General features: G+C 47.9%; 1 protein-coding gene across 3 annotated transcripts in view; it reads left to right on the top strand.

The window, feature by feature from the left end:
* Nucleotides 1-13,940, top strand: part of POLRMT (RNA polymerase mitochondrial) — a 29,378-nt gene continuing 15,438 nt past the window's right edge. For all 3 annotated transcript variants that reach the window (XM_037042278.1, XM_037042276.1, XM_037042277.1), the window contains exons 1-3: nucleotides 1-147; nucleotides 663-761; nucleotides 3,502-4,130. In XM_037042278.1, the coding sequence (XP_036898173.1) occupies nucleotides 60-147; nucleotides 663-761; nucleotides 3,502-4,130 (816 nt within the window). In that variant the 5' untranslated portion in view covers nucleotides 1-59. The remainder of the gene's footprint in view (nucleotides 148-662; nucleotides 762-3,501; nucleotides 4,131-13,940) is intronic.

Raw genomic sequence — 13,940 nt, 5'->3', positions numbered from 1 at the left:
GCAAGCGCGTGAGGCACCGGCCAGGAGCGGGCGGCTCGTCGGGTCCGCGTGCGGGCGGCATGTCCGCCCTACGCTGGGGCCGCGGGGCAGCAGGGCTTGGATGGGCCTTGTGGCCGGCGGGTCGCCCTGGCCTCTTGGCGGAGGAAGGTAATGAGGAAGAGGCGCGGGGGTGACGCTGTGGCTGCTGCCACTCCTAACTCCAAACACGCGGCCGTGACCTTTCGGCCCTGGTATCTAGCTACCCTCGATCTTTGCCCTTTGCGGTTCTGGGGAACGCACTGACACAACCCCGCATTCACTCGTCCTCTGCGAACTCTTATGACAGGGGTCGCAGGGCACTTTGACCTTTGACTCCTGGTTTCTTTTGGTGCCTGCTGACCCCGTTTGCTATCTAAGGCTCTTGACGTTTGAACTAGCAGTACCTTTGGTTCAGGGAACATTTTATCCTTGATCCTTTACCTCAATTTTCGTAGCGTGTGGGGTCCCCTTCAACTTTGATCTGGTTTCTTTCCAGTGTGAGACCTGTGAACACTGACAGTCTCCGCTGATAATTTAGGACTTCTTTGCCCCCAGATCCTGCAGTATCTGTCCATGTGACCCACCCCCACCCTGACTCACATACAGGCGCTCAACCTGCTTCAACCTCCCCTTCTCTCGCGCAGGGACCCTGGTTGGCATATGGGGCTGCAGAAGGAGTTCGTCTGCCAGACCTTGTGAACAAGACCGCCGGAGGGACTGGGGCCATGCAGAGCTGCTGGAGGGTGAGGTGCTTCAGGCTTGAGGCCTGAAGCCCCTTCCTCACTGTCCTCTCTTGGGCTCTCCTCTAGGGGTCACCTCCCTGGTTCCTCACAGTGACTCTACAAAAAGGGATGTCAGTCTGTAAAGCCCTCTAATGGGGTCCCATCTCGTGATGGTGAAGCAGTGACCGCTTGTAATTCCTCCCTTTCCCAAACCCACTAGGTGATTCCACTTTTTGGGACAGTGAGGCCCAAAACTGTGGCTGGAGAGACTGGCTCAAGGCCCTACACAGCTGCGCCTGCGCAGTCAGGGTTAGAACCCTGAACTAACGCATGTTGCCCTGACTGGGCTTTCTGGGATCAGGTGCCTGATGGGATTGTTCACTTGAAAGTGAGAGGAAAACAAGTGTTTATTTGAGACCAATAAGAATAGCTCTTTGGAAGTCATTTATTCAGGCAGAAACCCAGCGTTCCAATTAGGAGACAAAGGTAAAGGGTACTTGAGAGAAAGGGAAGAGGAACAGTTACATCCATGGAAGGAAGGCATTGCTGTTGGTGCAGATAACAATGTAGTGACACTAATTCTACACAGCGCTTTTAATTTTCAGTCTGATAGCTGTCAGCCCAGTAGTCATAGTATCTGCTTTCCTGTTATATTTGCAAACAGTTCTTTGGACTAGTTCAAAGGTCATCTTGCCCTGTTTTAACATTTTGAGGTTTGAGGCATGAGATGTGCAAGGCAGTTCCTCTGGGATGGCAGCTTCAGCTCCATTTTAAAGTGGCTCCATTTATAAATTTCTTTTGACATTTTCCCTTTTGTTCAAGATCTCTCCTTGAAAACACTGCTGATCAACCACTGAAAAGCAGCACTGATTAGTTATTAAAAGCATTGTTGGCCCTCCATTGTCAGGTGGCTCATTTGGATATGTCTGCCATTGTCAGTTCCTCGTCACCAGAGAGGCTTTTTCCTGGGATGTCATGTCCCCTGTAGAAGGGAAAGTGGTTTTTTAGGAGCCTCAGGCCACATTTGAGCAACAGGAGTGCCAGGACAGAGGAAGGTTTGCCACCACATTTCTTTAAGGACAAACATCTGTAGTTTTTTGAGGTTTCTCATATGAAGTCTCATGGGCGTTAGTGATCATTTGAAAACATTGAACAACCATTATCAAAGTGAGGCTTTATAACATGGACCTGTGCAAAACAGTGATTTGTAACAGCAAACATTTCTGTAACGAAATGCTAAGTCCACTGTGAAGAATAGATCTAAACTAGGGGGCGATACCTAAGGACAGTCCACTGAAGATGTTAAGGAACCATGAGGTATCAGTGGGCACTTTATTTACTCGTGCCTGGATTTTATCTGGTTTGATCCTTCTTTTAACAGAGGTGTTTTATCCAGGTGCAACAGAAAGTACTGACAGAGCAAACACCATCTTGCTAAGCTGGGATATGGTCAAGAGCAATTCTGTTGTCCAATATAACTTATGCAAGGGAACTTAAAGATTTTTCCTTGTTGGCTATTTTTTTGGTGGTAGCACCAGCAGTTTCCTCTAAGGTTTTGGATAAGTTTCTTTTTAGAGATTCTGTTTGTTTATTTTTTTTAGACAGAGGGGAAGGGAGGGAGAAAGAGAGAGAGAGAAACATTAGTATATGGTTGCCTCTTGCACATCTTCTACCAGTGACCTGGCTTGCAACCTGGGCACATGTCCTGACTGGGGACCCTTTAGTTCACAGGCCGGCGCTCAATCCACTGAGCCACACCAGCTAGGGTTGGATAAGTTTCTAACAGTGCATTTACTCATTGTGATACCTGCTCAAGGAAAAGTATTCTTCCAAATCTGGTACCTTCACTGGGGCTGACATGGTCAGGTATTAAACCTGACTACGTATGTAAGCAGTTGCACGTTTTGACCTGTGAAGTGTTTAAAAATGATGTCCAGGGTTGAATTATTTTCGCAGACAGAAATTAAGGAGAAAGGGGAAGCAATAACATTATAGCGAGTGGTTGGCCTCTCATATTATTTGTAAAAAGTAAGGAAGAAGGAAGAAAAGGGAGGCGTGTATATTATACAGGCCTGATATGTAAGGGCTCTTAAATAGAAAGACATAAGATTATGTGCTGATCAGTTGGCAGAAATGTGACTGGAGCCTTGCAGGAGCCCCGTGTTTCCCCAGGAGTAGTGGTTTCGTGTTCACTAGTTCGGTGTCCTGGCAACTGTGGGAGCAGAACTGCAGAGAACAGAGCTGCTGGTTGTGCTCAGGAAGGGCAGAGCAGGGCTGGGCTGGGAATCCTCGGTGAGAGTCTTCCAGTCAATGAGAGCAGCATGTGCAGAGGCCCTGGGGCCATTATGTGGGGAGCAAAGTGAGCGGTGGGGCAGTGGAAGGTCATGGGGGCACCTGGTAGATTTTGATGGCAGAGCCCTGGGGACATGCCAACAGAGTGGATGTGGAGGGAGAGCAGTGTAGGCAACCCTGGGGTTGACAGAGATGTGACATAGCTGTGGTGACAGATGTGGAAGGGATACGAGGAGGTTGTGTGGGATGTTAAGTGTGAAGGGGATGGGGTAGATAAGTACCAAGTGGATGAGTGGGGTGCATGTGACCAGAAGTCCAGGGACATGTGGAAACTATCAGCGAATATGTAGAAGTGAGGCCTCAAGAGCAGGTGAGACTAATTGCCTCCTACCTCCCTGCTGCCAGGGTGTTTGGAGAGATTAGTATTTGAATTAGTTCCCCTGACATCTTGCCGTTTTTGTCCCCACAGTGCTTGAGGCCAGGGTGCGGCAGCTGCAGGCTGACCATGTGTCAGAGGTGACGGCAAAGCGGGTGGATGTGGCTCGACTCCCAGGGGCTGGTGGCTCCCAGCCACCCAAGAAGGTGCAGGCAGGTGATGAGGGCACTGCCCTAGAGCTCAGTGGCCGCTGGGCGCAGAAGTTGGACAAGGAGAAGATTGAGAAGCAGGAGCGCAAGCAGCAGCTGGAGATGAAGCTGCAGCAGCTGGAGATGAAGCTGCAGCAGCGGGCTGAGCGGCAGGCTCGCAAGCAGCAGCTGCGTGTGGAACCCCAGCTGCTGAGTGGGCAGCTGGCAGACCGCCTACAGCATTGGGAGCACAGCACCCCCAGAAGTCCCTGGAAGGAGCAGCTGGCTCGTCTGCTGCAGGAGGCACCAAAGAGGCTGAGCTGCAAGGGGGAGCAGGGCCCATTGGACAGGGTTTCCAGGATGCGGCGTGAAGGCCAGCAGCAAAGGCTCCTGGCCTTCTTGGAGTGCTGTGTGCTTGTGGACCAGCTGCCCCTCGCCCACCATGTGCTGGTCATGTGGCACAGCAGGACCCGGCAGCGGCGGATGCTCACCCTGCCCATGTACAACACTGTCCTGCTTGGCTGGGCTCGTAAGGTGAGTGGGGGAAACTTCGGGGGCCAGGGAGAAAGGGGTCACCAGCTGTCACAGGTGGAGGTGAGGCTGGGCGGGGGTGAGACGTGCCTGGCAGTGCTTAGATTCCAGCCCTTGTCTTTTAGATCCAAAGTGCAAGTGCCTGGTTTTACTGTTTTAATAATTCTTTTAGCCTTGAGGGTTGTAAATCTTATGTGGCCCTCAAAAGAAATGTTGAACATGACTGAAAAAGGAGGAGGAAATCCTGCTATGTTTTAGTGCGTTTCCTTCCAGTCTGCTGGGCCAGGGCTCTGTACCTGTGTGGTACAAGGACACTTTTGGCATTTAGGGCAGCCTGTAGACCCTCACCAGGGTAATGACTTCCATGCTTTAGTCATTGAGTCATGGGTTTAGTTTGCTCCTTTTCTTTTAGTTTCCTAAGTTCAGGTGATTGTTTCGAGACCCTTCTTTTTTTTTAAAAGATTTTATTTATTTATCTTTAGAGGGGAAGGGAAGGAGAGAAGGAGAGAAATATCAATGTGTGGTTGCCTCTTGTGCATCCCCTGCCGGGAACTGGCCTGCAACCCAGGCATGTGCCCTGACTGGGAATCGAACCATGATCATCTGGTTCGCAGGCCCGCACTCAATCCACTGAGCTACACCAGCCAGGGCTGAGACCCTTCTTTTTTAACACAGGTGGTCACAGCATGGTCTTCCCTCTGGGTGCTGTGTTAGCCTACTTCTGCATCTTTTCCTTTTCTTCTCTATTTCCCAGTTCCCCTGTGAGTTCTTCTTTGACTCTGGCTGTTTGGGAGCGTGTTCTTTACGTGCAGCCCTAATTCAAGGAATCACAGGAAAAACTTACTGCTTAGGGGTGAGGGAGCCAGTTTTGTACAGATACACATACTGACCTGTGAGGACATCTGTTGTGACTTCGATGCACTTGACTACACGCTAATAGCCTCGTGACTGCTGTCTGCATTGCCATAACGTGATGTGGAGATGCCTGCCCTCCCCCAGGTATCTCGAGTCTGTCACTGTGGGAGGTGTACTTAATGCCTCGGGGGAGTGAAAATGAAGGGGTTGTCCTATCTGAGTCCACGAGGCTCTAGAATCCCCAGCAAAGAGCCCTGTGGCAGTAGGACGTGTCTTATTAGCTCGGGGCAACATGGTTCCTTCAGCTCCCTAAGCAGTGTTTCTGGGTGGCTGGCCTGTGTAGGATGGGGCTTGGCGGCCCTGCCACTCCCTTTCCTGTGAGCCCCAGTTTTTGTATTTGTCATGTGGGGAACCCGCCAGCTTCATGGGAGGAGCGAGGAACTGAACGCAGGATTCCCAGCTCCACATGTGTGTAGGGGAGGGGCGGGAAGGTTCATGGGATGTAAAACGGTGGTTTTCACATGGACAGTGGTGATGCTGCTGAAAAACGTTTTTGAAAAGTGGGATAGACATGCTTATTCTAGGCCAGTTCAATCTAATAGAAATGTCTGCAGCACTGGAAGTGGGGTTTTTTACATTTAATTTTTTATATTTTTTATTCCTGTCCTCTCTCCTCTCTTCCCTTGGGCAACCATCACTTTGTTCTCTGTATCTATGGGTCTGTTTCTCTTTTGTTTATTCACTTGTTCTGTTCTTTAGATTCCACATGTAAGTGAGATCATACAGTATTCATNCTGAACGCAGGATTCCCAGCTCCACATGTGTGTAGGGGAGGGGCGGGAAGGTTCATGGGATGTAAAACGGTGGTTTTCACATGGACAGTGGCGATGCTGCTGAAAAACGTTTTTGAAAAGTGGGATAGACATGCTTATTCTAGGCCAGTTCAATCTAATAGAAATGTCTGCAGCACTGGAAGTGGGGTTTTTTACATTTTATTTTTTATATTTTTTATTCCTGTCCTCTCTCCTCTCTTCCCTTGGGCAACCATCACTTTGTTCTCTGTATCTATGGGTCTGTTTCTCTTTTGTTTATTCAGTTGTTCTGTTCTTTAGATTCCACATGTAAGTGAGATCATACAGTATTCATTTTTCTGTGTGCACCTTATTTCACTTAGCATAATATCCTCTACGTCCATCCATGTTGTTGCAAATGGTAAGAATTCATTCTTTTTTATCACCAAATAACATTCCATTGCATGTACGCACCACATCTTTATCCAGTCGTCTGTTGATAGACAGGTTGCTTTCATGTCTTGGCTATTGTAAGTAATACCACTCTGAACATGGGGTGCCTGTGTGTTTTCTGGTAGACTTTTGGATTTCTTCAGATAAATAGAAATCAGATTGCATGGTCATATGGTAGTTCTATTTTTAGTTTCTTCAGGAACCTCCATACTGTTTTTCATAGCGGCTGCACCAGTTTGCAGTCCTAGCAATAGTGCATGAGGGTTCTTTTTTCTCCACATCCTCATGAATACTTGTTTGTGGATTTATTGATGGTAGCCATTCTGGCAGATGTAAGGCGAGATCTCATTGTGGTTTTAATTTGCATTTCCTTGATGGTTAGGGACATTGAGCATCTTTTCATGCCTGTTGGCCATCTGAGTGTCCTCTTTGGAGAAATGTCTGTTCAGGTCCTCTGCCAAATTTGTAATTGGATCGTTTGTGTTTTGGTTCCTTATATGAGTTCCTTATACATTTTGGATATTAACCTCTTATTGGATGTGTCATTGGTGAATATGTTCTCCTATTCAGTAGGTTGTCTTTTGTTTTGTTGATGGTTTCCTTCGCTGTGCAAAAACTTTTTAGTTTGATGTGGTCCCATTTGTTTACTTTTTCCTTTGTTCCCTTGCCCAAAGAGACATATCCAAAAAGATATTGCTAAGAGTGACATCAAAGAGTTTGCTGCCTATGTTTTCTTTTAGGAGTTTGTAGTTTTGGGTCTTACATTTAAGTCTTTATCCATTTTTAGTTTATTCCTGTGTATGCTTTAAGAAAGTGGCCCAGTTTCATTCTTTTGCTTATATCTGTCCAGTTTTCTCAACACCATTTATTGAATAGACTGTCTTTACCTCATTGTATATTCTTTGTTTCCTTTGCCATTGACTAATTGACCATATAGGAGTGGGTTTTATTTCTGGGTTCTCTGTTCTGTTGCATTGATCTAAGTGTTTGTTTTTATGCCAGGACCATGCTGTTTTGATTATTGTAGCTTCATGTCAGTGTACACAGCTGCAGGGAAAAGCCTGGAGACTGAAGATCTAGCCCCACCTGCTGGCAGGTGAAGGCTCCAGAAAGAGGTTGCTGCTTCGGTCTGGTGATTGAGTTTAATCAAGGGAACGTGCGGGCGAGGCGCATCTTGGGCAGCAGCAATATGACATGAATGTTCTCTGCACTACGCAACAGGCACTGAGAGGTTACACAGGATAGGGCAGGGTAGTGGGGTACTGGGGTGTGACCCTTCCAGATGAAGGGAAAAGGCCTTCCATCCTTATCCAGGGCAGGGCCAGGGCCTGGGCCTGTCCCAGGGACCAGCACATCTGGTACATGGGGGAGGGGTTGGACAGTCTCGGGGTGGGAGCAGGGGGCGGTCAGGGGAAGCCGTCCCTGTTCTGCAGGTCTAGTTGCATCTGGCAGCAGTCATATCAGGAACAGTGGTCCTCATATGTTATGAAGAGCAGTCATAACATACCACATCTCCTACGTGGTCCATCCCTCATGGTTGTCTCTTTCGCTCTCATGCATGCCCCCTCCTGCAAGGCGCCCTGAGAGGTCAGTGAGCGCTTCATCAGCTGGAAGGCAGCTAGTTTAGTCCCCAGTTGACCACATTGGAGCCATAACCCACTATAGACAGGTGCAAGGACAAAGACAGTATTAGTACCGACTTTTCTACCATGCCTCCCGGGACCCAGGTCTGTGTTAACAACTCGCCAGGTCTTGGAGTCACACCACTCAGGGCACTTACTTAAGGTTTCATAGCAATTTACCTGCTAACAAAAGAGATTTTATAGTCATCTGCCTTAGAAAACGTAACACTCAGTTTGGATGATGGCACAGGTGCCCCCTCTAACTGGACACCACAGGGACAATAGAAATCCATGTTCAGAAAGACAGATGTTTAGTGGGGACTTGGATTTGTAGGTCTTCTATGAGAATGACACTTACAGCCTGATCCTTACATGTTCACATAGCCATGGCCTTGGGACGCTGTGCCGGTGGGGGAAGTGGTGCTCCCTGGCGTGAGGTGAGTAAGAGGGCGAATGTGCCAGGCACGGACCCTGCACTCTTCCCCTTTTCAACAGCGCAGGCGCCGGCGCATATGTAGTGTGTCTCCTCAGGTCCCAACTATAGTGGGATGACAGGGTCCCCGTGGATGAGCAGTTCACCCCCACCCAGGGGCGGGAAGTAACCAACCAGCCCACCCTGGTGGGTTGTCCCTTTGCAGATTCCAGTAAGTGGCCACATATCTCAGGGACCATAGAGCTGGTCTATGGCGAGCATCAGAACTGTTGCTCAGTCCTTGGTTTTCTACACCTTCACCGTTTTGGGTGCCTCGGTCAGAGTTCCGAGCCTGACTTGTGGAACAAAGGGCCCCACGGGCTGGCCATTTAAATGTATTAATGCCTGGGAAAGCACCTTTATCCGTCCAGCCAAGGTAGGTTTTCCAGTTAATAATTTTATCTGTTGCTTAAAGACTCCATTCTCCCATTCATTCCATGGGAGCTGTCTGTGGATTTTATGGGCTGTGGACTGTCTATTCAATACCATGGGGTGTTTTTTTTTTGTTTTTAGGGATTTTTTTGCCCATCCTAGTGACCCCCTCTCCCCCAGTTGCTATTCTGTGAGAGCACCCAGACATAGTGTGCAGCTTTTCTGGTCCCCTTATGGCAGTGCCTGAGTGAAACCCAAGGTGGTGCTGACGCACAGCAGGGCAGAGCTGGGGCTTTACTCGGGGGCGGGCGTCCTGTATAGTCCATTTTCAGTCCCGCACCAGCTGGGAGCTTTGGCAGACAGTCCTGGGTCTCCGTGGCGGTTGTCTAGAGTGTTGTCTAGAGCGCACAGGACTAGACGTAGCTGTGTTGCTGGGTCCCTGTATTTTAAAGGCAGCCCTGCTCACTCAGTTGTACACCATCCTACCTTGGCACCACAGGGGCCGCTGTTCTGATGATCCTAATCTGTAGTGTCCACTGATGGGTCGGTTGCTGTAGTGCATGTTTATGTTTTAAAGATTTTATTTATTTCTTTTTAGAGAGAGGGGAAGGGCGGGAGAAAGAAAGGGAGAGAAACATCAGTGTGTGAGAGAAACATCAATCAGTTGCCTCTTGCTCCCAACTGGGGATCTGGCCCACAACCCCGGCATGTGCCTTGACTGGGAATCGAGCTGGTGACGTTTTTAGTCTGCGGGATGAAGCCCAATGCACTGAGCCACACCAGTCAAGGCTGAAGTGCATATTTTTGCCAAGGAGTCTGCTTTCTGGTTACCTGGAGCTGTAGACACCTGTGGGCAGGGACATGGAGGACAGTGAGACCTGCCTCAGGCTTCTGCGAGTGAGCCCAGGTGCCTTTCCACATCTCTGTCCCTGTAAAGCTTTTTTTTTTTCAGGTTGTCTTTTGTTTATTTCTATTTCTGCAGGGAGAACCTTATGAAGCCAAGGCACCTTTTTTGGATACCAGCAGCCAATTTCCTTAGTCCCCATCAAATGCTTTGTTTACCATCATCTACTCCTCCGTCTCCCACTGTCCAAGCCAGAGAGTCAGAACAGCCCAGCTGTCGGAACACAGGGTCAGTGGCCAAGGTTCATATGTGATTACCAGCCAGTCTGTTCTTAACTCACCCCGTGGCTACGGTGATTTGTTCCCTTTTCCATCCAGATACAGTCAGTGGGTGGTTGAATGGTGATGGCCTTTCAGGTAGATAGATTGCTCCAGGTTGAGCCATTGGTGTACCAAGTGCCAGCTGGACTCTCCCCTGTACCTTCTTTGCGGGTTGCAGGGGCCAGCACGGATTGGAGTGGGGCACTTGGAGGGTAGCAGGCCTCTGGTAGGTGGGCATGCCACCCTTGTCAGCGTAGGAGTCTGGCTGTGCAGGGGCCGGTCGGTGGAGCATGTTGTCTGTTCACCTCTTGATGGGTAGGGAAGTTCTTACTGTAACTGGCTGTTCTGTCTGGTTGTATCTGATTTCTGCCCCTTCTATAGTTGGGACCAAAAGACAAGGGGCACTCTGTCCCTTTGCTGTTTCTGCTGCAAAGTTCCACCCAGGCCTTCTGGGGTTACTGAGACATCTAACTCAAACGGCAGTCCTGCCAAGGAAAGTCCAGGAGCTTTAATCTGTCTAACCAGGGTTTTTGTTTCTCAGAGGGAGCCTGTTGTTCCGCTCCCTGGTCCCATATATCAGTATGTCCCTTTTGAACTGGGACAAGGACTTGTGCTAAATGGGATATAAGTGTTCACCAGTACCCCAGATTTCATAAGAACTTTTTACATTTGACATTTTGTGGTGTGGGGTAGGCTTGTGCTTTCTCTGTGATGGCCTTGGGGATAACACAGATCTTCCTTAACCATGTCACTGCCAGAGACTGTGCTGCTGGGCCCTTTAGTTCTTGGCAGATTCACTGCTCGTCCTCTGTTGTAGGCGATGCGGTCAAGTCTGCAAGGTTCTCTGTGGCAGAGGTGGGTCTTCACAGGTTAAGGTTAGGTCATCAAGGTATTGAGTCCATTTGACAGGGATCAGGAGACAAAACAGGGACCCGTCCTGAGCCAGCATTTCATGACATGGTGGGGCTCGGTAAATAGCCTTGAAGGATTGCACTTGAAAGAATACCCGAGGTGGGAAACATTTTGTAGCAGTCTCTTTGTCCTACTGTGAGGGCATCAGCCTCGACTCAGGGGAATGTGAGGCAGCTGAATAAAGTCCAGCTTAAATGTGCTGTGGCGCATGAAGGAAAGCAGGCTCAGAAAAATGGGGCTTGCCAGGGAGCCTGGAAAGAACCAAGCGGCCGTCTTGCGTTTTTTTGTAGTCCTGACTATTTGTCCAATTTACAGCCACTGGTGACCCATCTTAGTTTCTCTGATTGAGGAGCAGACTTCCGCCCTGTTACAAACACACCAGGGCGGCAAACGTCTGGCAATGAGGGGCCAACTTCCCTGAAGCGTAAGGGACTTCGTCCATACGTGCCGCCCACATGTGCCACTGTCTGACAGTCGTTCAGTCCTGTGAGCGTGTGCCTCAATGTGGGTGACAGACATTTTATGCCAGGACATTTGGGTTTCCAGGTGTTTCACATAATTTCTGGAACACTTAAAACTTACAGTCGTACAAATACAACACAAAGAACGTTTAATGTTATTTTTTATTTGACAGTGTTTCCCAAATAAGCCGAATTGTTAGTAAAACTTAGCTCTTACTATTAGGGTTCAGATATCTTAAGTAATTGAGGACCTGATGAAGACAACGTAAAACACTGAGAATTATTTTGGTAAATCATAGAGGTTTTGCATTTTGGCGGAAAACTTTTCACGTAATCTTACTTGAATCACACCAATAGCACAGTAGACTTTTAGCACAGAGAGGGAGAACTAAACTCTGTAATTTCGATCAGCTTACTTTTGATTTGATATTTAAATTCGTGTACTGAATTAAATTCACTCTAATCTTAGTTATCATGACTACACATTAAAATTTCTTGCTAAAGGTTCCTTCTTCCGCAAACCTTCTGTAACTTTTTTCCCCTTATAGTTTGTCTCTTATTCATTCAGAAATAACCAACTTTATTTTAGGACAAACCACATTCCTTTAATTCCTCAAAAATGTACTTCTATACCTTATATTTTCTACTATCAAAAACATACCTACTAACTTCTTTTCATCTTAATTAGAATTCTTAACGCTTAGCTGTCATTAGAAATAGAGGTTTATTTTTTAAAAAATATTTTTTGAATTTATTTATTTTTAGAGGGGAAGAGAGGGAGAAAGAGAAGAAGAAAAACATCAATGTATGATTGCCTCTCACACTCCCCAAACGGGACCTGGCCTGCAACTCAGGCATGTGCCCTGAATGAGATTCGAACCAGTGACCCTTTGGTTCACAGGCAAGTGTTCAATCCACTGAGCNCTATCAAAAACATACCTACTAACTTCTTTTCATCTTAATTAGAATTCTTAACGCTTAGCTGTCATTAGAAATAGAGGTTTATTTTTTAAAAAATATTTTTTGAATTTATTTATTTTTAGAGGGGAAGAGAGGGAGAAAGAGAAGAAGAAAAACATCAATGTGTGATTGCCTCTCACACTCCCCAAACGGGACCTGGCCTGCAACTCAGGCATGTGCCCTGAATGGGATTCGAACCAGTGACCCTTTGGTTCACAGGCAAGTGTTCAATCCACTGAGCCACACCAGCCAGGGCTAGAAATTTTCTTCTTTTCTAAGAAGGAAGCAAAAGTAAGTGAACCTATATCTAGCAATTAATGTTTCAGTATTTTTTTTCTTACTCGGAACTATATTTCTGAGAATTTTGGAATAGCCAATTCTTACAAGTACTTGTTTGTTGTTAAATCAATTAAAAAGAGGTTTTTTAAAATACAAATTAGCAATACCATCTGGAGGTAGAAGATATCACACAAATACAGTATATATGTAGACAAATAAACATACAGACGCAGAGCCTGCCCAGCTTCCATAAACAAGTGGATTCTGTTCAAAGGACCTTCTCTCCTTTTCTTTCTGAGTTTGCGCCTTCCTCAGAGTTCAGACCCTGTCTTAAGGCCACAAAATTTCCCCAAGACCTGCAGATTGGTCACCTGACATCGCAGATGCTGCATCCTGCTACGGGACCAGTGTCCCATACCATGTGCTTGGAGCTGTCCACAAAATCTGTTTTCATTCCTACTGTGGAAGTGGCGTGGTCCGGCCCCTGAAACACCTTGCTATAGACCACCTGGCACTTGACTGGCATTCTAAGGATCTGCTCTACTTCTCTCAGCTCCCAAGGCCACCCTCACCCAGGATGGCTTTCCCTGTCTGGCCAGGCCATCTTGCAGGGCAGGGTGAATCAGTCTACAAGGGAGTGGGTGCCACGACTCTCCCAGGCAACTGTGCAGCCACTCATAGTGTGCAGTGATGCTCCTCCTCCTTTCTGCTTCCTGCTGGGTTGCAGAAATGCCATGTCCCCGTGCTCCCTGGCTGCATGAGCCAGGCAAGAACACTCTCTGATCTTTTGCTGAAATTTGGCCCATCCCTGGCCTAGTCACAAGTGCTTGGACCTTAGGCTGTGGGAGCCTTTGTGCTCTCCCAGTTTGACAAAGTGACAAGCCAGGATTTCCGGCAATTGCTGTGTTCTCCACCTCTTATCAGCCAGTCTCAATGCTAACACAGTTGTTGACAGCCTGACGTCCTTTCATAGTTTCAGTTCTTTCTCTAGTTTTCTACCCCTGGCTTCTACCCCCATTTAGGTGTCAGTGACCCGCTGCACCACTCATAAGAGGGGCCAGCCCCCAGCTGTGGCCCTGCACATCCCTTCCTTGCTGGTGTGTAATGCATCTCTGGGGTATCCCCATACTCACATGGTATCTAGCACACCGACCTCCCCTCCGTTCGGCCAGCCTGGGATTTCCTGCTGGGATTTCCTGCTGGGATGCTTCCTTTCCAAACCCCATTTCTTCTGTCTCCTGGGTAGTTTGTTGGTACATACAGACCCAGGGAAAAGCACCGAGACTGGAAATCTACCTCCATACATGGAGGACAGATTAAGATCCAAGAAACAGAGTGCCATTTCAGTCTATTAAGGGAATTTACACGTGAGGTGCATCTTGGGTGGTGGCAAGATAATGTGGATTTCCTCTACACCAGGTGGCAGGTGCTAAGGGGTTATATAGGACAGGGTAGGATGAATGGAGTACCAT

Source organism: Sturnira hondurensis, unplaced genomic scaffold (genome assembly GCF_014824575.4).
Source record: "Sturnira hondurensis isolate 20B ecotype Veracruz unplaced genomic scaffold, ASM1482457v3 Scaffold0003693, whole genome shotgun sequence".
Classification (NCBI taxonomy): Eukaryota; Metazoa; Chordata; class Mammalia; order Chiroptera; family Phyllostomidae; genus Sturnira; species Sturnira hondurensis.
This window is presented reverse-complemented; position numbering and strand designations above follow the sequence as displayed.